Source organism: Homalodisca vitripennis, chromosome 8, assembly GCF_021130785.1.
Source record: "Homalodisca vitripennis isolate AUS2020 chromosome 8, UT_GWSS_2.1, whole genome shotgun sequence".
Lineage (NCBI taxonomy): Eukaryota > Metazoa > Arthropoda > Insecta > Hemiptera > Cicadellidae > Homalodisca > Homalodisca vitripennis.
In genome coordinates this window covers 64942413-64966686 of record NC_060214.1, presented here as the reverse complement: position 1 = coordinate 64966686, position 24274 = coordinate 64942413, and the positions used below count along the sequence as shown (strand labels likewise).

Genomic DNA, 24274 nt, shown 5'->3' with positions numbered 1-24274 from the left:
ATGGTTTTCCAAGGTGAGAACGAAATATTTAACTAGTTTAGTTGTTTTCGTGAACACTGCTTAGATGCGGCGTAAATCATAAAACTTTGATTTTAGTAATATAATGTTGTATAAATTATATAAAATTATTGTTTATGTATATATGTACACGGATAGCCAATGTGCGTATGTACTTTTTAATATTCACATATTTTTAAAACGTTATTATATTAACAGACAAATGGTGTAATCGTTAGTATATTTTTAAGCTATACGAACATTTAATACGTTCTAAGACGCATAGTTAATAAAACATTTTAAAATACTCTTATCAATTTATTTTATCCGTAATATCGAATAAAATTTTTCCTCCAGTGATTTATTTATTTTTGTACATGCGTACATATATACCTACCCGATATAAGAAGCGTAACACTGTGTATATATACAATTCTATATATACATAAATATACCGCATATATATATGTGTGTGTGTGTGTGTTAATGTTCGATAACAGACTTTATTTAATTTGTTAGGCACCTCTAAAACGCGTAGAAACCTAAAATAGTTTTATTCTGAGAGTCACATATGTGTATAGTCCAGATTCTGTATTCTTTTATAATGAAAAAGTAAATTAAAATTTTTAGAGTTCATTCTCATGAGCGTTTGGTACATATTGGATGTACTGTGGTTGTATAATTGGTTACCAGTTTTTTATATGTCTTAGGTTTGCAGTCACGCGTATTTCTATTAGCAAACATGATTTCTGTGCGTAAACATGATTTCTGTTCGTAAACACGATTTCTGTTCGTAAACACGATTTCTGTTCGTAAACACGATTTCTGATCGTAAACACGATTTCAGGTCATAAACATGACTCTGTTTTTAAACTTGAGTTCTGGTCGTAAACTCAATTTCTGTACGTAAAAATTTCTGTTCCTAAACACTATTTCTTTTTGTAAACAAGGTATCTGTGCATATACATAATTTCTGTTCGTAACCTCGATATTTGTTCTTACACACGATTTCCGCTCGTAAACACAATTTCTGTTCTTCGCGTTTTAACATGGAAAATGGTCTTTTCTATGTTAGGTTCCTCGAAAGAACCTTGTACTTTAGGGGTTCTTGGCTTATTTTAAATACATTTCTTGTTGTCTGTCCTATTTTCTCCCATTCAATTCGATATGGACTCTTTAACATCTACCCATATTAGATACAGTTCCCATTCACGTATACAACAAGGAGAAAATTGGTATTTATTCCTAGAAAAGTGTTACTACTGGTAACACAGTCACTCTTAACAGAATGAGGTCGAAACAAACACATACACTTACAACGGAGTCAAAAACACGAGTTTGATGCTTATGAAAAATATAAAACACAATACAATTTCCTCTACTTACTCACCTGTGACTGTTATTAATATTCCACAAATACATAATATGTATTAACTTACACAAATATGGTGGTTGCTAATCAGTGTAGACGATTCTGTGAGTTTGAGTGTTTTAAACATACAGAAAATAAATTTTAATATTTAAATTAAACGCAGTATAAGCCAAAGTTAAAGTAGAACTGATAATATAAAACTGCACAATACAATCACTGGAGTAAATTGATGTTTAAAAATGTTTATCTCATAGTCAGTAACAAAGGCATTTTTATCATAATTCGTACACTTAACTAAAATAGGAAGTCACGTTAAGGAAACAGTGTCATTTACTCAGTTGTAAAACAATTCCTGCAATTACTTTCCTGCCATGAAAGAAGAAAGAGCGCAAATTCCCCTATTGGTTAGGCCTCCAGGTCAGTATTGTTAGATTAGTATGGAATTTTGCAGCAAATCTTTTATATGAAGTGTTACACCTGTTAACTAACAATGTCACAATCGTTATATTGGGTTTTATGTGTTGTTTAACTTTAAGTATACATTACACTTGTGTATAATTTTACAGTATGATTATTGTAATTACTTACTAAAACTGTTGATTAAGTAACTGATAACGTTATAATTCCAGGTTTTGGTGTCCGTCATTTCCAAGCCATAATGACGTTTTTCTGTATGGGGTTGTCGTATGCCCTGCGGCTCAACCTGTCTGTGGCTATTGTAGCCATGACAGACACAATGTTCCGACCTGGTTTACCGGTGAGAGAACATCGATTACGCTACACATTACTAATGTATTATTTATGAATCACTTGATTTACGTTAGGTTTAACGATGAGTGAATCATATGCTCCTACTTGCTTCTAGTTGTATAATTAAATTATCACCCAATTAAAACTGTCAATACTCTTCATCAAATATAAGATCCATGAAACCCAAGTATTGAGTTTTAAACTTTTTAACGAATTAACAAATTATTCATTCCAAGAATTTAAATTTTCGACACCACTGTAGGTTTTTAATATCCTATTACGTATTCATTAATAAATAATATATAAAAATAATATTTTATATATATATATATATATATAATATAGAATAAAAACGATATAGTTTTTTTATTAAAATATTATATCTTAAGTAATTACCAAGTAGCAACTCTCCGTCATAAGAGTTTTATCCCATTAGATTCTGGATTAAAAAGTAATTATATAATATAAAAACTGCTATAAAACCATTAACCTACATAGTATAATCAATATATTTCAGCTTTTACCCACCCACTCAAATATATTTTTCTCAGTAGCCTTAGCTCTCTTAACAATGGCTTTTGTATCTTTAAAAATAGTTAGGTATACAAAAAGTCAATAAATAGAAAAAATGTATTAAAAGTTTTCCATAAGAAAACATGGCACCTTCTGATTTTAGTTCTCAATCAGTGAGATAAGAAAAACACTCAGAAACATTACTGATCCTGCCGAATCTTAGAGTTGCTTCCTGATAATAAAGAATGATGTTCTCTGATACAAGCTAGATCTCCTCCTATCTGACCTTATAGGATACAGTTTCCCCATTTTACACCGTAGCTTTTCATGCAATCGTAACACGAAGGTCGTTAATAAATTTTGCTAAGTAAGGGACTTTTTCAACATCTCTGTTGTATTCAGTTTTCCAAGTCTATTATATTGGGGTAGAAAAATATGTTTCCATTAAGCTATTTTTCCAATTACTTGGTTAGGCTTGAATAGATTTCTGTACAGATAAGAATCCGGATTATATTCTAAGTGGGGGGAGTTAAGAGTATTGGAATCGATATTTCTCTTAAAGCCCTCTTTTTGTTATTGGACAGCAAAGTAAGGACACACTATGGTGATTTTGGTGAATCGATGCAGAAATAATCTAATGGAAAATGTTAGTCTCTTAATTAAAACAATATATATCACAGATTTGAATTTTCAGGTTCTTCAATGGGACAGTGCTAAGAAGGGACTTATCCTCAGTTCCCTATTTTGGGGTTATATGGTGCCTCAGATACCTATGGGCGAGGTCGCCAGAAAGTACGGCTCGAAATATCCTCTCTTTGCCGCTACGTTGTTCTGCTCAATTATGACAATCTTGAGTCCTTACATTGCTCTCAACTTTAGCTGGGTCGTCTTCTGCTTCAACAGATTACTACAAGGATTAGCACAAGTAAATGCATACAAATTCAATTTTCATATGACAGTTGTTTCCCATATTAATATATGTTATCTATCTAACTAATACTATGTTCTGGTCGTCAAGAGAAATGAAAACAAATATTTTTCCTGTTTACAAAATTTTCACTGTTAATGTTGCATCCTTTAAGATTTACATAGTCGGATTTAATTTCCAATTTAAATATCTATATGAAACATTTAAAGAAGGGAGTTATGGCGAAAACCAATAAATTAGTTGTACTTAGTAAATTTCATAAAAATATATCTCATGCACATACTCCTGTCCACAAGAGACAAGACAAAGATATTATGGGTTTGTCCCTTCTACCCCTATAAGATAATATCTCTTTTACATTTATTTTTTGTGTAACTTATTTAATGTTACAGGACCACGGTAACAGCCATACATTCTGATTCAGATTAAGCTATGGACATAACACTTTATTTTTACTCTGTTTTATGTAATAATTGTTTTAAGACTTTGGTCGCCTTTATTTGAGGAACAGTTTATTCCGGCTATTGTACACCATAAAACGGTGTAATGTATTTTTTAGACGTGAAGTGAGTATTTAAAATAATATATAATCGCAAAAACATTTTAGTATCCTTTTGGGCACTGAAGACATTAGTAAACATTATTTGCTTCTTTCGAACACTTATAATTTCTTGTAGTACAGTTTATGTGATTCATTGCCAAGTTTACAGTAATATATAATATTATATAAAAAAATAATGGTGTCTCTCTCTGTGTGTTTTTTTACTTAACTACTGGTCTTTAAAACTGCCTTTTAGGTTTAATCAGTTCGTAGTTAATGTGTTATTTATTCATAGCAATGTGTTTCTTGCTAGTTATTTATCTGTCAAAGTCAGGATACACTTTATAAATATAATGTTATGTGCAGAAGCTTTTCTTTGTATGGGCTTGTTGTTATTGAAGTGTTAATAATAAAAATATACTCCAGTATATTATATTAACACAGTATATTATACAGTATAATGTTATAATATATTCATAAATGTTTTATCTGATAAGCTAATATATTCCAATTAGTCTCCCTTTAGACCTCTCCACACTAACCTAAATGAGTTCCATGTTTTGAGATTTTAGAAAATTCAGATATACTAATAAAAATCAGTTTCACTCTCCGACTTTAGGACCGTTTTTAAAACTAAAAATGCGTATGACGCCGCGACTAACAGCTTGTTTACTAGTACACATAAATAAACAATTACTTCAACACTGACCTGAGAAAAGAAATGATAAGTAGTTATTATTACTAATACATATAAATTATTATTATTATATATTATTATAGTTAGTATTCATATTAGTTTAAATTTTCATAATATGCTAAATACAAAAACAGTTTTATAATTGTACAATTTTGAAAAATAATCAGTTTTTCAGGCGGCTTTCTTTCCTTGTATTAACGCACACACATCCAAATGGGCTCCCATACCGGAAAGAAGTAGAACGTTTTCTTTCGTATTTGTTGGTAAGTTACAGCAGAAAGATATTCGAGACTGCCATAAATCAAAACACGTTTTTTTAATTAAAAATTCATTATACTTCCATACAAAAGTAATAAGTTATTCAAATCGAAATTTTTCGGAAAGTGTATATTACGTTGTATCATAGCGTTATAAAATTAAATGAGATTATTATCAAGGTGTCACATATCATACCCTTTGCTCTTTGTTTATCCATAAAATGACTATTATTTCTACGTACTTTTTTAGGTACGCATTTTATTTTTAGTTTTTGCTGGTATTACATAGTAGAGGAGATTTTATTAATGAAATTTGATACAAATTTTGCTAATGGGTTTAGACTGTTTCAAATTAAAACTTAATGAAATAAATTTAAATGCCTTTGGTGTAGAAAACTCCCTTCAAATTTATTTAATAAAAAAATTAAAAATACATGAATATAATTGTTGAGTTTTGAATCGTATACTGGTGTTCAAATAATTTGTTCTTTGCAATGTGCTCAATGCCAAATTCAAATTTCTTGACAGTGACAACGCCTTCAGACTTCCTCAGATTGTGAAGACGTTTTAAGCTAATACGAAAATGATATATTTGTAAATAAATAAAAAGTTACATTATGATAGTATGTAGTTTATTAATCTGAAAAAGAAAAGACTGGTATACAATGAATACAGGTGCATTGGTTACCAATTACTTCTTCATGCCTAAAATAAAATACTATACTCTTGTGAAAACTGAAAAGACATTATTGAAATTAAGTTATAAATGTATTATTGTTACCGACAAAAGGATAGTCCATACGCCCAAGAACCAAGAGTTTTACCAGAGTATTACCAAAATATTTATGGGCATTATTAATTCGAGGAGGCATGGTCACGAAAAATTGAAATTGATTGAAAATTTGGCATGTTTAACTAAATAAAGTCTAATAGTTAATAAAGATGACACTGTCAATATGTTCTATAGATTAGAAAATTTGCCCTAATCAATTAATATCACTCGATTATGAACCCAACTAATACATTAATTCCCAAACTGTTTTAAATTGTATCTTGGATTTCACAAAATAATATCCAGTAATAAAGTTTATTTAAATTGTATTTTTTACTATTACGCGTTACTTATTTCTACCATTTACAAATATTTAAGATATTTTCTAGTTAATAATTTTTTAAACAAATAGGCAAACTAGTATACGGCATATATACCCTATACCCTGGGAGATATGCCGCACACCTACGGGTGATATGCCACGTGCTGATAATTACAGTTTAAGGTGAAAAAATACAACATTGTCAATAAATATATTTGTATTACTTTTTTAAAATTTATAGAATATGATCAAATCATAACATACTTTCAGTGTTTCATGAACAAAACATGTTCAAATACGAGTAATATGAGTAGACCCATTCAAAGTTGTTTACCTTTCTTTTTGTTTTCCCTCCAAAATTCTACACAAAACCTATAAAAAATGATTCAGTCATCATACAGCCAAAACTTACACAATGCACAACAGGCAGTCACAATTCTTTGTGGTCTCGTCAAACTCTATCGCATTCCTTGCATAGTATGTCCATGGATTACTTATTTGGTTTTATATTTTCAGTGTTAAGATTCTCGGCATCAGCTGTATTTTATTTTTGTAGCTTATTTAGCCTCTTTTCTTGTCTTGTTGTTAAACATATTTTTCAGATATATCCGTTTGTCCTTTGAAGTAAGCACCACTGCTCCATGTGTTGTTATTTAAGTTATTTTTACGTGATAATTAATTAGAATCAGTGAAATTTTCACCAGAAACTACAAAGATTCCTTCGGATTCGGGTTCAATGCTGTCTTAATGGATTAGTTCTTTTGATAGCAACTAGTTTGCCTGAGAAAAAGTAGGATGTTTTGCTACATCCAGGTTTTGGCTCATTGTTCAAAGAGTTTGAAACACTTAATCAATTTTTAGATTGAGCTGAGTAGATCACTGTCTTCAGAGTCAGGCACCATGTTGTCTGAAATTGCAAACAAGTAGTTTGGAATAATATTTTTGTTAAGAGAAAAAATTCCAGTAGTTCTAAAAAAATTTGTGCCATTTCCTACTGATGCTGCCTTTCCTTAAGCTTTACATATCAAAGAGCCTACCTGATACGTTGTTAATGAGTGGCAAACATGTTGAACTCAGGTATTGTTATTAGTTTTTAAATAACTTTACAATGGGCTGAAGAAAGCCTTGTATAATGGTTGGAAAGCATGTGTCATTTGGGACGATACGCAGAACATAGTTACTTCTTGAGATTCAGCAAGTTCTAGCGTGAGCGTGATAGAAGAAACAGGGGAGCAATGGCCATCCAGAACCAAGATGTTTCTTCCTGGTGCCATTAGGGACAGGAACACTTCTTAAAACCAGCTCAATCTTGATGTACGCTGGGTTCATAAATAATTTGGATCCTGCAGGAAGTCCATCATGAAATTCAGGTTTTAGATTTTTCCCCTTTAAGATTAACGCTGGAGGGAGAAATCTATGTTCAGGTGAACAACAATCCACTAAACTTACTGTCTCACTTATCCTCCTGTAGTAATTGTTATTTAATACTTTGCTCCCTTTTTAGCCAACACTTTTCCAACTTTATAAATGTGTTGGATCCTACTGTCATCTACGTTGAACATGCTCTGAGGCTTATTTTGGAGTTCATGCTGATCGATTGTCTTCTGTAGGAGGTTTTAAAATGTTTTATCTACTAAGTTCTCTTCCTCTGGCTATTTATAATCCTTCTCATTTTCGATCAGGACAAAAATCCAGAATCACCACAGTTTTTAATGGGTTTCACAAGCCTTTCTTCATTTTAATGTCCAAGGCTACCTGAAACACCACAACATGATTTAGTGCGGTTATATTATAGCTGTGGTCAATGAGAGTTTATATCGTAAGATTGTTGTCATATATGATGGTGGGATGTGTAACAATTTACATCTTATGAATTTAACTAATAACGCCTACCTTAAATAGGCTAATATAAAATAAAACATGACCTACCTGTAGGGCATGGCCAGCAGCATAGGCGTTACCAGTATCCATCCTTCTATTCAAAGTTCTAGTGGGTACCCCCCTCCCATAATATCTTTCTGCCTCCCCCTCCCGAAATTATATTTCTTCTGATTGAATCCTTGTTATAGCTTCCTTCAATCTCTCCGGATCCGACAGATCACGATGTTTAGTCCTCGGTTTTCTTTTTTTAGAAGGTCGGTATAGTATAAGACCTAAAATAAATCATAAAATAATAACAGTTTTCATTCTTATCCATATAAATTTGATCATTTAAAATGGTTTCTGAATAGAAAAATATATGAAGTCTATACTATGTTTTAAAGATTTTATAGTGATTTTTTGATTTAATAAAACCATAATTTTAGCTCTATATTCCTTTATGCAAAGCAAAAATAAGTATACAAGTAATAGAATAATGTAACAAAATTAAAAGTTAAAACTGTTATTTGATAGGTGCGGCAAATATCACCAAATGTCCACTGTTGATAACGGTGTTGAATATGATACGTTACCGCAGCCAGCAGAAAACGTCGCGTGCGATCATGTTTGTGTGGTTGTACTTGTGGTATTTTTAAAATTATAAGTATAATAGAAAAAGTAATGTAGCATATTAGAGAAATGTTGCGGTTCCCACGGCAGGAATGGTTGAAACCTTTAGGTGGTGTTGACATGTTCTCTAAAATCAGTGATAGTCATGAAAGTAAATCAACAGTTTTCGTACCTGAACTTTCCTCACACGAGAAGTCCTCTATTAATAATGTTTGAACAAATATAAGTGTGAAAAAATGCTTTTCATCATTCACATTTGTGCTACGGTTATTCTCGGATTTCTGAGGTTTCCAAACTGTTTTCTTAGGGAGCACATAAGAGGTGATATAACATGCCATATGAATCCGTTTGTTTCTGGGATTTCATTTAAGCCAGTCAGTAATATTTTTCTTTTATTTATATACATTAAGCTTAAAAATGTTACTCTAAAGATATTATAGTATACATAGTTCGGTAAATATTTTCTTATTCGTCGAAGTTAGTACCTTTATAGAATAATACCCAACGCAATATATATATTCATAAACGCAAATATACAATTTATCAAAGAATGGAATATAACTCTAATTGGTCGTGCACGAAGACTTTTAATATTGAAATTTAGAAAGTATTTTGTTTTATTTGCCACTTTCATTAATTTTAATAATCTCAGTACACTAAATACTGAAATAATATAACGTTAGATTTAGATTGTTCCCTTGCATGATTGTATAGTGTTACCTAGCTTTAATCAGTATTTAAGGTCTTAGTGTCATTTATATTCCTGTACGGTTTAAAATAATTGTACCTACATTATTTCGTGGTGTGGCTATTATTGCTTTTATCACTTTCATGCTTGGTTCTCTGTCTCCACAAATGGGACTTAGTGTAGTATGATGTGTTATATTTTGTTTGTAGGATGTCAAGTCGGCACCATGTCAACCATGCTTGTAGCAGGGTACCTGGCCGCCAGTCCGTGGGGCTGGCCTAGTATCTTCTACTGTACCGGACTGTGCGGTGTATTGTGGTCTGCGGTCTGGCTGTTTGTAGGCGCCGACTCTCCGGACTCCCACCCTTCCATCAGTGATCATGAGCGTGAATATATAAAATCCTCTCTTATCAACAATTCTGACAATAGCAGCGTAAGTTTGTAAATTTAATTAAATCAATAAAGGTAAATAATATTGAAATACAATGTCAAGACTTTTTTTAATGCATATTGTATTTAAAGTCATCACCAACTTAGAGAAAAAAATGAAAGGGGATAATAGTACAACAAGAAAGGGATGTTGAAAAATAGTTCTAATAACAAAGAATTACCTTTTTATTCAATCCACTCTCGTAAGTGGGGTAAGTGGGTGGATTATTTGAACCCACATAGCTCTCTCGGTAATAATGGTCATTTTGTTCAACCTAACAAATTAACTAGCGCCTTGGATAATCATGGTGATAATTTTCATATTCATATTCGCATTCATTAGGAATTAACCATTTTTAGACGAGAAGCGTTTTTATAATCGTGCACAGTGAAAATATGATGTCATGATTACTAATATTGTGCTTTCAATATGAGCCAACCAAAGGACTGGCTGTCAAGATACTTAGCCTCATTCAACTTCGTAAGATGCAAATCACACTGCGCTGGAATTCCTTATATCGCCTGAAACGTTGCCATCAATTCGGTATTATTGCATACCTCACTTTTTGAACAAACGCAATAGAATTTAACAGAATTCACATGTATAGCACAAACATTCTTAAACAAACAAATATACCGTAAGGAGAGTCACCAGAGCCTTGTATAACGTTGAACAAGTCTATATTATAAAGTACATCGGGGTTGCAGCGTAAATAATCAGCTTCAAAAACTGCAAAAAAGGAAAAAGAAAGGAAGTGGATTTGTGAAATATAAAATTGCTAGGGCTTTATTTAGAAATATTTTTTAAATCCTCAAACTTTTCGAAACACCTAATTTTTATACAGTTCCATATGAGTTCATTTGTATATATATATACAAAAATATAGGTCCATCTAACTCCATCGGATTTGGTTCAGGGGTAGCGAGCATTTTTATATTGGGCTTTATAGATAACCATAATGGCAACAAGAAAATATAAGAATAAATTTGAAATAAAACTGATTATAATCATATAGATTTTAACATGTGACATGGGAACACATCTATTCTAACTCTTCATAAGATATTTCGAGAAAGAGTTCATCTGTAGAAGTGAAATGTAGTGCATGAACCATCTTGACCACCCATGGACTAACGCTGGAAATTTATTTTCTGTAATTTTATTTCTGCCTGTATTTGCAGGAAATCTTTAGAATGAAAAGAGCTATAGATGTAAAATTTAGCAAATTCAGTGGTCTGGATGGAGCAGGATTAAGAAAGGACGGTCTTCTACTTTTAAAAGTAGTTGAAAAATAAACTTTTTGGAAAAATGTGAACGCTAATATAAATATGGTTTTGAATCTGCATACTCTTATATGATAATACGAGTATTATGATCACATGTTTGGATATGTATGTTTTAGACACAATGCACAGTGATGTATTGATACGACACTACGTTTTAAGCTTAGATGCATTTGTGAGGTATTTGAGTGTTTTATATATATATTTATGTGTAGTCAATGCCGACCCCTTGGAAGGCTGTGGTGACGTCACGTCCAGTTTGGGCTCTGGTTCTTTGTCACTTTTGCTACAACTGGGGATATTGGACAATTGCAACGATGTTGCCAAGCTACATCAGCAAAGTACTTCGTTTTGACATACAAAACGTAAGCAAAGTGTTCGACAAAACTAACCATTGGCTTATTTATTTAAGTATTATAACTGTGAAAATGTAGTTAACCATAAAAAAAACGTGCAGTAATATATTACTAACATTCAATCGCCATTTTAGAAAATTATATTTACGTTTGATTTTTCCATAATTATATTATATATTAAGTTGTTTTAGTAAATAAATTAATAATAATACATTTTCTGAACTACTTAATTATTCTAAACTAAATTCCAGTTGTTATAAACCATTCAGATTTTCACCGGCCATTTTAATAAAATTAATATTTAGTAACTTTATTATTTCAAACATAAATTATACTTAATTAATATTTAGCAAATATGTTCATGAGGTTTTGATAAACCTATTAATTATTAATAACTTTTGCTCAAATACGCAGATTTCAAGTTATATTTTACAATTTACAATACGTTTACATAGAATGCTCCAATATGAGTAATGTAGTTGTTTATTAAAACGAATAAGAAAAATATACAATTAACGTTCTGAAAATTATTTTGGAATTCTGCTATGTTTTCAAACTCAAAAACCATCATCTATCACATTGGTGATTAGCTGAAGAAATCAGATATTAAAAAGAGTGTAATAATCAGTAATAGTTTATATGTTTTAGTGCACGTTTTAACATGCCTAAGCTGTTTTACAAAAGCGTTTATAAAGCCAATACATGTAATTTCTGCATCACAAACCATCTAATATGAACTAATGAGATTTTAGTAACAACGATATCCAAAGTCCTAGCATTAATTTTATGATAATGTTAAATAAATTGTATAAGTATTTAGATAATTAGTAACATATCGCATTTATTTACGTACAAATAAAATTTACTTGTATTATGTATTATTGTTTACTTATTTATTAAATTATTTATTTCATCGTAGCAAGAGTCTTAGGCTCTTGTTACGCTGAAATAAAAAGCGATGCTTTTTCCAGAAAACTCAGCAATGTTTGACTTGACAATGGAACAAATTGTTCTTATATACTTGTATTTTAATTTAGAATGAAATAGCAAACTTTAAATAATCGAGTAATAATGATTTCAGAACGGACTGGTGTCTGCCGTGAGTTTTTTGATTAAGTGCATTCTCTCGGGCGTATTCGCAGTTATTGGTGACGCTGTACTTGAGAAAAACTTAGTATCGAATAATCGCGCGAAGAAAATATGGAATACAATTGGTAAGTATATTATATTATACGTTTGTCACATAAGACACTTTATTATAATGTGATTTGCAATATTGGTGAAAACGTTAACAGTGTAATTATTATTAATGCGAAATCAGGTATGTACGCTTTTAAGTTTCTTATGGCCGTTAATTTAATAATAACATGTTTTTTGTTTGTTATTTGTATACGTTCGTGTGTGAGGATCAGATGAACGTTTTTCCGTACGTGACGAATGTCTCAAGGTTATATTTATGGAATAGTTATACTAATATCTCTAATATTAAATACACTTAATTATCCAAGCAAATGAAAATTTAAAAAAATGTTACGTTTCCTCAAAGAAGTAAAACTGGTTTTTTTAACAAACGTAAAGGGATTTAAATAAATTTATCACTCAATGAGAATGAATTAGACAAAATAATTAGATTTATTGCCAGTGTATTATACAGTAAATGTTCATGAACAAGTTTTGTATTGATAAATTCAGTAAATCTCTAAGATCAGGATTTTAAAATAACTGTTATGTTCTGGATTTAAGGACAAGGAAAAAAAATCCAGATAATTTATAAAGAGATTTGTAATTCATCAGTTGTAGAGGTCTTTAAACATCCAGACAACAAGTTGTTGTATTAGGAACAGTATTTATTTTTTTCATATTATGTATATTATATGTTATATAATGACGAATGTTTTTAATAAAATATTTACAATGGTCTTATAAATTATACACATTACACATTAGGTAAAAAACTGTATATTTCTAAAAAGTAAAAAATGTAAATTTCTTTGACATTAGTTTATAATTATTTTTATTGCAAATCTTTCTATTGGCAATAACGTATACTTTTAAATACATATTACATTACTACATACAATAACATTTATAAACAATCGAAAATAGTACTTATTATTATATAATGAGAAAACGTCTCACTTGTAATTATTTTCTTTACAAACATAAAAATTTGGGTTTATTTGTATATAAACAAACTTATACTCTAATGTTTCCTTAAAATCCGAAATAAGGTAGCTCAGTATATAAACCTGCGTTGCAAGAATGTACTAATTCGTTATAGGAACTAGCCGAACCCGATTAAAAATTGCGATTACCTTGATTTTATAGGCCTCTACTTTTTTTAATTGGTATTTTTAATACCAAATAATAAGTTTTAAAATTAATCAATAATTTCCTTGTATTCCAATTGTATATATAACTATTATTATTATCGTTCAATATAGCGTAAACACGAATTACGTTGTTAATCTATACTATTATATAAAATCTGATGTATCTGTATCTGTGTAAGTGTATTTGTTACTCAATCACGTAACATTTACATATATGTCTATTCCTATTTCAAAATCTCTCCGGACTATTTCACTGATTTTGAAAACTCCTTTAACACTCTATTATCCATTATATTTATACTCTGGCTTAATCATATGAGTTTTTAATCACTTGTCAGAGCCAATAATAATAAGTATAATAAATAATAGACATTTAAACAGGTGATGCCTCTTGTTATTCATCTGCCAAAGTCAGTTACATTTTACAAATATCATGTTACACGCAAAGCTTTTCTTTGTCTGGGGTTTTTTAAATTAGTAATTGAATCAAGCACGTGGTAAAATGGCATAATGTTTTAAATAATTAGTATGTTAATTGAAAAGCTAAGTACTTCGAATTTAGTTTCCCTTCACACTTAGGATTTCACCACACTGGCCTAAAATAGTCAACCTGTTACTGGAGAAATCTTTCGTGTGAGCTATCCAATCATAGATAATGAAATATTGGAGCGAAGTTCGAGAAATTTCGGAGGTACTTATAAAAAAGTTTCAGTATTCGACTTGAGGATCCCATATTTAAACTTAAATCTAAAATGAATCAAGATATTGCAAGATCTTTAAGTGATTATCCCTTTATCTTACGATTTTCGGTATTTCTTTTAAAAGAAATATGTTATTTCTCATGTTGAACTGTTATTTCTCATGTTCAACTGTTATTGTTCATATTCTTTGTTTATTTTTGAAAATAAACAGTTTTCTACTTATGATGGTTATATTGCATTATGAATTAAAGAATTTAAGGATGGTTACCCTTTCGTGATTATTTTATAAGGACTTGTGTGTAGTATAAAGGTGTGTGTATCTAATAGAGTTTTTCAGCAATTTTCCCTTTTCCTTAGGTTGTAACACTCGAACAAGCTCAAAACTTGACAAAAAGATGCCTTATAACCCTGTACTCCAGTGACCACTTTAGAGTATAGCAAAATGCTAATCCCCTTTTTCTCCAGATCGTCGATAGAAGCAAGCGAAATCCTTTTCCATTTTTGGTGAACTCTCCATATAAAATTGTTTTAATTTACAAAACCGTTTATCACTACGATTCCTTGGTAACAGCTACGGATTGCAACATTTACGAGGTTTCGAAGCATACGAAAGGTTTTCAAAGAAGTGTGGTATATTTACAATTTTCAATCTGTTATAAGAAATGTTCAAACAAGTATCCAGTAGTAAAAGATGTCGACGTTAAGAACAATGCCGCATACGTACGCATTGAAAATTTGAACAATGTTGGACGTATTACAGTTTCTAAATGTTGTTCAAGGCCTGTGGGGAGGGGCCGCTGCTTTTATAGGTTTAAAGTTTACTTCTGACTCCACGACAGCGATGATCGTATTGACCATCACGTTCGCCAGTGGCGCTGCCATTTACAACGGCTTCCTCTCGAACCACCCCTGGACCTGGCGCCGAACTTTGCCGGTCTTCTGATGGGGATCTCCTGTACTTTCTCCCAACTCGACCGCTATATTTGCTCCGATGGCTGCTGGATTCATTTGTTTAAAGACCAGGTAATACATCATCGATGAATTTCTTCACCTCTTATTACAGCAGATCTGAAAAATAGTAACAGACTGTTTCAAATTGCAATAAAAAACACATTTATTCAAATGCCTCATTTCATTTGATTATCAAGAGGCTCGAAGAGTCTTATATTGCCACATATCTGTATATGCAAAACAGAACACACACAGACAGGAATAAAGTGGATACGCTTATTGGAACCAAATACCAACTACCACTACAGATTTTTTTCAATTCACGACAGCCTTACAATTTGCAGTACTCATAATATATGTGATATGTTATTCTTAGTTTAAAAATATAATACTATGGTTAAAATTCGACTATTTTTACTTTTATTTTGGCTGCGTTTCAAATTTTGCATTTCAGAAAATTAAAAAAAACAATTATTTTGTATATTAATTAATATTTTTTACCATACATATATATTTTTTACCATACATATATATTTTTTTAACCATAATATATATATATATATATATATATATATATTATGTTACTACCTTGTATAATAAAACTCAAATTTCTTTTTGAGTCATTTCCATGGACATTTGAAATAGCGAGCTTCCTAATCTCCGAAGTTTTCAAAATATTTTGTTCCCTTTATACCTTTTTTCAACAATATATTTTATTACAACTCCTTAAGTACTTAGAATGAAAAAGGAATTGAACCCATAGTAAAAGTATACTATTCCAACTATCGTATAGTAAAATATTTGTATAAAACACAATAAGTAAAAATATATTAAGTGGTATATTAATCTGTTTTCAATCCTAGCCATCTAGTTAGTGTTTATTAGTATCATAAGATTAAATTGTGCCTCTTATCTCAGAGAACACTACCCCAGTAACATGGTTTCTTCTTCACAAAATTTTATGAGCATTTAAAAAAATCTAATTTAAATTTGGGAATTTTTATAACTGGATGTACAGTATTTAAGTTCTTGGTGTCATTTTGATTCGTTTTTGAGCCTTGATAGATATTTTCACCAATTTGAATTTTTCGATACAATTGGTTATAAGAACAAGATTATTATATAGTTTCTTTCGATGTATTGAATTTAATTTCTTTTAGTTTATAACAAAGTAATTACGTGTAACTTTACTACGTAAAAATCAACTATACTATTAATAATTCTTTAAATTATCAAAATCTGAGATTACTTCCTACCATATCTTAATTATTTCATTTGTTTTGATTTTAGTTTGTAAAACTACGTGTCTAATACAACATATTTTGTTAACAGGAAAATAAAGAACAATGGTGATATTGTTCTACATTTCTGGGGCATTTTTATTTGCAGGTAATATTATTTTTTCTGTGTTATTTGGAACGACTGATGTTCAATCATGGAACGCAACAGCATCCCCAAAAAACGTTAGTATACGTAAAGTATAATGATTTAAAAATTCAGTAAACAAAGTATGTGTATTCATATACTAAAAAAAAATACACACATCCTTGTATCTTTTTTAATAATTTAAAACATTTTAAAAATATTGTAATTTGATTGACTAATACAAATGTCTTTTAAGTTGTGTAGTAATTATTTGATTCCATCCTATATTCTCTTTGATCTGAAGTTTTTCAAAATAGATTTTCAAATTTTAAAAATCTTCAAGTTATTCATATAATTAGCCTATTTTAAAGACATATCCAGATATAGCATTTAAAATATTTAGTTTTTTTTTTTGACCATCGATGATGACAAATGGAAGAAACATCCAACAATCTGAGAGGTTGATTAATATGGGTATAGGGTTTTTTTACTTATGTAAAAACTTACTTGAGGATGCTCATTCAAAAATATAATGAGATAGTCATATAAATGCCAAACAATTATTTTGTTAGGTTATTGTTTTTGTAGAAAATATTTGATTTATTTAAATGTACATATTCTAAATTTTTTTTATCATTAATGAAAGTCTACTGGGCACAACACAATATTGTACTCTATATATATACTATACATACTATATATTATACATATATACATATTATTATACATATTATTATACATTATTATTTATACATTATTTAGTATTATTATTATTATACATATTATACATAGGAATGGTTGAAACCTTTACGTGGTGTTGACATGTTCTCTAAAATCAGTGATAGTCATGAAAGTAAATCAACAGTTTTCGTACCTGAACTTTCCCTCACACGAGAAGTCCTCTATTAATAATGTTTGAAGAAATATAAGTGTGAAAAAATGCTTTTTCATCATTTCACATTTGTGCTACGGTTATTCTCGGATTTCTGAGGTTTCCAAACTGTTTCCTTAGGAAGCACATAAGAGGTGATATGAACATGCCGTATGAATCCGTTTGTTTTCTGGGATTTCAAGTCAGTCAGTAATATTTTTTCTTTTATTTATATACATTAAGCTTAAACATTTTACTCTAAAGATATTATATTATACATAGTTCGGTAAATATTTTCTTATTCGTCGAAGTTAGTACCTTTATAGAATAATACCCAACGCAATATATATTCATAAACGCAAATATACAATTTATCAAAGAATGGAATATAACTCTAATTGGTCGTGCACGAAGACTTTTAATATTGAAATTTAGAAAGTATTTTGTTTATTTGCTGAAATAATATAACGTTTAGATTTAGATTGTTCCCTTGCATGATTGTATAGTGTTACCTAGCTTTAATCAGTATTTAAGGTCTTAGTGTCATTTATATTCCTGTACGGTTTAAAATAATTGTACCTACAATTATTTCGTGGTGTGGCTATTATTGCTTTTAATACTTTCATGCTTGGTTTCTCTGTCTCCACAAATGGGACTTAGTGTAGTATGATGTGTTATATTTTGTTTGTAGGATGTCAAGTCGGCACCATGTCAACCATGCTTGTAGCAGGGTACCTGGCCGCCGTAGTCCGTGGGGCTGCCTAGTATCTTCTACTGTACCGGACTGTGCGGTGTATTGTGGGTCTGCGGTCTGGCTGTTTGTAGGCGCCGACTCTCCGGACTCCCACCCTTCCATCAGTGATCATGAGCGTGAATATATAAAATCCTCTCTTATCAACAATTCTGACAATAGCAGCGTAAGTTTGTAAATTTAAATTAAATCAATAAAGGTAAATAATATTGAAATACAATGTCAAGACTTTTTTTAATGCATTATTGTATTTAAAGTCATCACCAACTTAGAGAAAAAAATGAAAGGGGATAATAGTACAACACATGAAAGGGATGTTGAAAAAATAGTTCTAATAACAAAGAATTACCTTTTTATTCAATCCACTCTCGTAAGTGGGGTAAGTGGGTGGATATTTGAACCCACATAGCTTCTCTCGGTAATAATGGTCATTTTGTTCAACCTAACAAATTAACTAGCGCCTTGGATAATCCTGGTGATAATTTTCATATTCATATTCGCATTCATTAGGAATTAACCATTTTTAGACGAGAAGCGTTTTTATAATCGTGCACAGTGAAAATATGATGTCATGATTACTAATATTGTGCTTTCAATATGAAACGTTGCCATCATTCGGTATTATTGCATACCTCACTTTTTGAACAAACGCAATAGAATTTAACAGAATTCACATGTATAGCACAAACATTCTTAAACAAAACAAATATACCGTAAGGAGAGTCACCAGAGCCTTGTGTAACGTTGAACAAGTCTATATTATAAAGTACATCGGGGTTGTAGCGTAAATAATCAGCTTCAAAAACTGCAAAAAAGGAAAAAGAAAGGAAGTGGATTTGTGAAATATAAAATTGCTAGGGCTTTATTTAGAAATATTTTTTAAATCCTCAAACTTTTCGAAACACCTAATTTTTTATACAGTTCCATATGAGTTCATTTGTATATATATATATATATATATATATTATATATATATATATACAAAATATAGGTCCATCTAACTCCATCGGATTTGGTTTCAGGGTAGCGAGCATTTTATATTGGGCTTTAATAGATAACCATAATGGCAACAAGAAAATATAAGAATAAATTTGAAATAAAACTGATTATAATCATATAGATTTTAACATGTGACATGGGAACACATCTATTCTAACTCTTCATAAGATATTTCGAGAAAGAGTTCATCTGTAGAAGTGAAATGTAGTGCATGAACCATCTTGACCACCCATGGACTAACGCTGGAAATTTATTTTCTGTAATTTTATTTCTGCCTGTATTTGCAGGAAATCTTTAGAATGAAAAGAGCTATAGATGTAAAATTTAGGAAATTAAGTGGTCTGGATGGAGCAGGATTAAGAAAGGACGGTCTTCTACTTTTAAAAGTAGTTGGAAAAATACACTTTTTGGAAAAATGTGAACGCTAATATAAATATGGTTTTTGAATCTGCATACTCTTATATGATAATATGAGTATTATGATTCACATGTTTGGATATGTATGTTTTAGACACAATGCACAGTGATGTATTGATACGACACTACGTTTTAAGCTTAGATGCATTTGTGAGGTATTTGAGTGTTTTTATATATATATTTATGTGTAGTCAATGCCGACCCCTTGGAAGGCTGTGGTGACGTCACGTCCAGTTTGGGCTCTGGTTCTTTGTCACTTTTGCTACAACTGGGGATATTGGACAATTGCAACGATGTTGCCAAGCTACATCAGCAAAGTACTTCGTTTTGACATACAAAACGTAAGCAAAGTGTTCGACAAAAACTAACCATTGGCTTATTTATTTTAAGTATTATAACTGTGGAAAAATGTAGTTAACCATAAAAAAAACGTGCAGTAATATATATTACTAACATTCAAACTCGCCATTTTAGAAAATTATATTTACGTTTGATTTTTCCATAATTATATTATATATTAAGTTGTTTTAGTAAATAAATTAATAATAATACATTTTCTGAACTACTTAATTATTCTAAAAACTAAATTCCAGTTGTTATAAACCATTCAGATTTTCAACCGGCCATTTTAATAAAAATTAATATTTAGTAACTTTATTATTTCAAACATAAATTATACTTAATTAATATTTTAGCAAATATGTTCATGAGTTTTGATAAACCTATTAATTATTAATTAACTTTTGCTCAAGATACGCAGATTTCAAGTTATATTTTACAATTTACAATAACGTTTACATATAATGCTCCAATATGAGTAATGTAGTTGTTTATTAAAACGAATAAGAAAAAATATACAATTAACGTTCTGAAAATTATTTTTGAATTCTGCTATGTTTTCAAACTCAAAAAAACCATCATTGGTTACATTGGTGATTAGCTGAAGAAATCAGATCTTAAAAAGAGTGTAATAATCAGTAATAGTTTATATGTTTTAGTGCACGTTTTAACATGCCTAAGCTGTTTTACAAAAAGCGTTTATAAAGCCAATACATGTAATTTATGCATCACAAACCATCTAATATGAACTAATGAGATTTTATTAACAACGATATCCAAAGTCCTAGCATTAATTTTATGATAATGTTAAATAAATTGTATAAGTATTTAGATAATTAGAAACATATCGCATTTATTTACGTACAAATAAAATTTACTTGTATTATGTATTATTGTTTACTTATTTATTAAATTATTTATTTCATCGTAGCAAGAGTCTTAGGCTCTTGTTACGCTGAAATAAAAAGCGATGCTTTTTCCAGAAAACTCAGCAATGTTTGACTTGACAATGGAACAAATTGTTCTTATATACTTGTATTTTAATTTAGAATGAAATAGCAAACTTTAAATAATCGAGTAATAATGATTTCAGAACGGACTGGTGTCTGCCGTGAGTTTTTTGATTAAGTGCATTCTCTCGGGCGTATTCGCAGTTATTGGTGACGCTGTACTTGAGAAAAACTTAGTATCGAATAATCGCGCGAAGAAAATATGGAATACAATTGGTAAGTATATTATATTATACGTTTGTCACATAAGACACTTTATTATAATGTGATTTGCAATATTGGTGAAAACGTTAACAGTGTAATTATTATTAATGCGAAATCAGGTATGTACGCTTTTAAGTTTCTTATGGCCGTTAATTTAATAATAACATGTTTTTTGTTTGTTATTTGTATACGTTCGTGTGTGAGGATCAGATGAACGTTTTTCCGTACGTGACGAATGTCTCAAGGTTATATTTATGGAATAGTTATACTAATATCTCTAATATTAAATACACTTAATTATCCAAGCAAATGAAAATTAAAAAAAAAATGTTACGTTTCCTCAGAGAAGTAAAACTGGTTTAACAACGTAAAGGGATTTAAATAAATTTATCACTCAATAAGAATGAATTAGACAAAAATAATTAGATTTATTGCTAGTGTATTATACAGGAAATGTTCATGAACAAGTTTTGTATTGATAAATTCAGTAAATCTCTAAGATCAGGATTTTAAAATAACTGTTATGTTCTGGATTTAAGGACAAGGAAAACAATCCAGATAATTTATAAAGAGATTTGTAATTCATCAGTTGTAGAGGTCTTTAAACATCCAGACAACAAGTTGTATTAGGAACAGTATTTATTTTTTCATATTATGTATATATTATATGTTATATAATAACGAATGCTTTTAATAAAATATTTACAATTGTCTTATTAAATTATACACATTACACATTAGGTAAAAAAACTGTATATTTCTAAAAAGTAAAAATGTAAATTTCTTTGACATTAGTTTATAATTATTTTTATTGCAATCTTTCTATTGGGCAATAACGTATACTTTTAAATACATATTACATTACTACATACAATAACATTATAAACAATCGAAATAGTACTTATTATTATATAATGAGAAAACGTTTCACTTGTAATTATTTTTTTTACAAACATAACATTTGGGTTTATTTGTATATAAACAAAATTATACTCTAATGTTTCCTTAAAATCCGAAATAAGGTAGCTCAGTATATAAACCTGCGTTGCAAGAATGTACTAATTCGTTATAGGAACTAGCCGAACCCGATTAAAAATTGCGATTACCTTGATTTTATAGGCCTCTACTTTTTTAATTGGTATTTTTAATACCAAATAAGTTTTAAAATTAATCAATAATTTCATTGTATTCCAATTGTATATATAACTATTATTATTATCGTTCAATATAGCGTAAACACGAATTACGTTGTTAATCTATAATATTATATAAAATCTGATGGTATCTGTATCTGTGTAAGTGTGTTTGTTACTCAATCACGTAACATTTACATATATGTCTATTCCTATTTCAAAATCTCTCCGGACTATTTCACTGATTTTGAAAACTCCCTTAACACTCTATTATCCATTATATTTATACTCTGGCTTAATCATATGAGTTTTTAATCACCTGTCAGAGCCAATAATAATAAGTAGGCTATAATAAATAGTGGACATTTAAATAGGTGATGCCTCTTGTTATTCATCTGCCAAAGTCAGTTACATTTTACAAATATCATGTTACACGCAAAGCTTTTCTTTGTCTGGGGTTTTTAAATTAGTAATTGAATCAAACACGTGGTAAAATGGCATAATGTTTTAAATAATTAGTATGTTAATTGAAAAGCTAAGTACTTCGAATTTAGTTTCCCCACACTGGCCTAAAATAGTCAACCTGTTACTGAGAAATCTTTCGTGTGAGCTATCCAATCATAGATAATGAAATATTGGAGCGAAGTTCGAGAAATTTCGGAGGTACTTATAAAAAATTTTCAGTATTGGACTTCAGAGCCCCATATTTAAACTTAAATCTAAAATGAATCAAGAGTTTGCAAGATCTTTAAGTGATTATCCCTTATCTTACGATTTTTGGTATTTAATTTAAAAGAAATATGTTATTTCTCATGTTAAACTGTTATTTCTCATGTTCAACTGTTATTGTTCATATTCTTTGTTTATTTTTGAAAATAAAAAGTTTTCTACTTTTGATGGTTATTGCATTATGAATTAAAGAATTTAAGGACGGTTACCTTTCGTGATTATTTTATAAGGACTTGTGTGTAGTATAAAGGTGTGTATCTAATAGAGTTTTTCAGCAATTTCCCTTTCCTTAGGTGTAACACTCGAACAAGCTCAAAACTTGACAAAAGATGTACTCCAGTGACCACTTTAGAGTATAGCAAATGCTAATCCCCTTTTTCTCCAGATCGTCGATAGAAGCAAGCGAAATCCTTTTCCATTTTTGGTGAACTCTCCATATAAAATTGTTTTAATTTACAAAACCGTTATCACTACGATTCCTTGGTAACAGCTACGGATTGCAACATTTACGAGGTTTCGAAGCATACGAAGGGTTTCAAAGAAGTGTGATATATTTACAATTTCAATCTGTTATAAGAAATGTTCAAACAAGTACCCAGTACTAAGATGTCGACGTTAAGAACAATGCCGCATACGTACGCATTGAACATTTGAACAATGTTGGACGTATTACAGTTCTAAATGTTGTTCAAGGCCTGTGGGGAGGGGCCGCTGCTTTTATAGGTTTAAAGTTTACTTCTGACTCCACGACAGCGATGATCGTATTGACCATCACGATCGCCAGTGGCGCTGCCATTTACAACGGCTTCCTCTCGAACCACCTGGACCTGGCGCCGAACTTTGCCGGTCTTCTGATGGGGATCTCCTGTACTGTCTCCAACTCGACCGCTATATTTGCTCCGATGGCTGCTGGTTTCATTGTTAAAGACCAGGTAAAAATACATCATAGATGAATTTCATCACCTCTTATTACAGCAGATCTGAAAAATAGTAACAGACTGTTTCAAATTGGAATAAAAAACACATTTGTTCAATTGCCTCATTTCATTTGATTATCAAGAGGCTCGAAGAATCT

The 24274-nt window shown here is 30.3% G+C and overlaps 1 protein-coding gene across 1 annotated transcript; it reads left to right on the top strand.

Annotated features, from left to right (window-relative positions):
• Nucleotides 1-24274, top strand: LOC124368203 (putative inorganic phosphate cotransporter). Its single transcript, XM_046825478.1, has 12 exons — nt 1-13; nt 1999-2126; nt 3327-3557; nt 3953-3959; nt 9537-9760; nt 11256-11405; nt 12478-12610; nt 15210-15360; nt 18309-18534; nt 19976-20125; nt 21217-21349; nt 23893-24274. Exons 1-12 carry the CDS (start codon nt 1-3, stop codon nt 24150-24152), a joined length of 1806 nt encoding a protein of 601 aa, XP_046681434.1. The 3' UTR covers nt 24153-24274.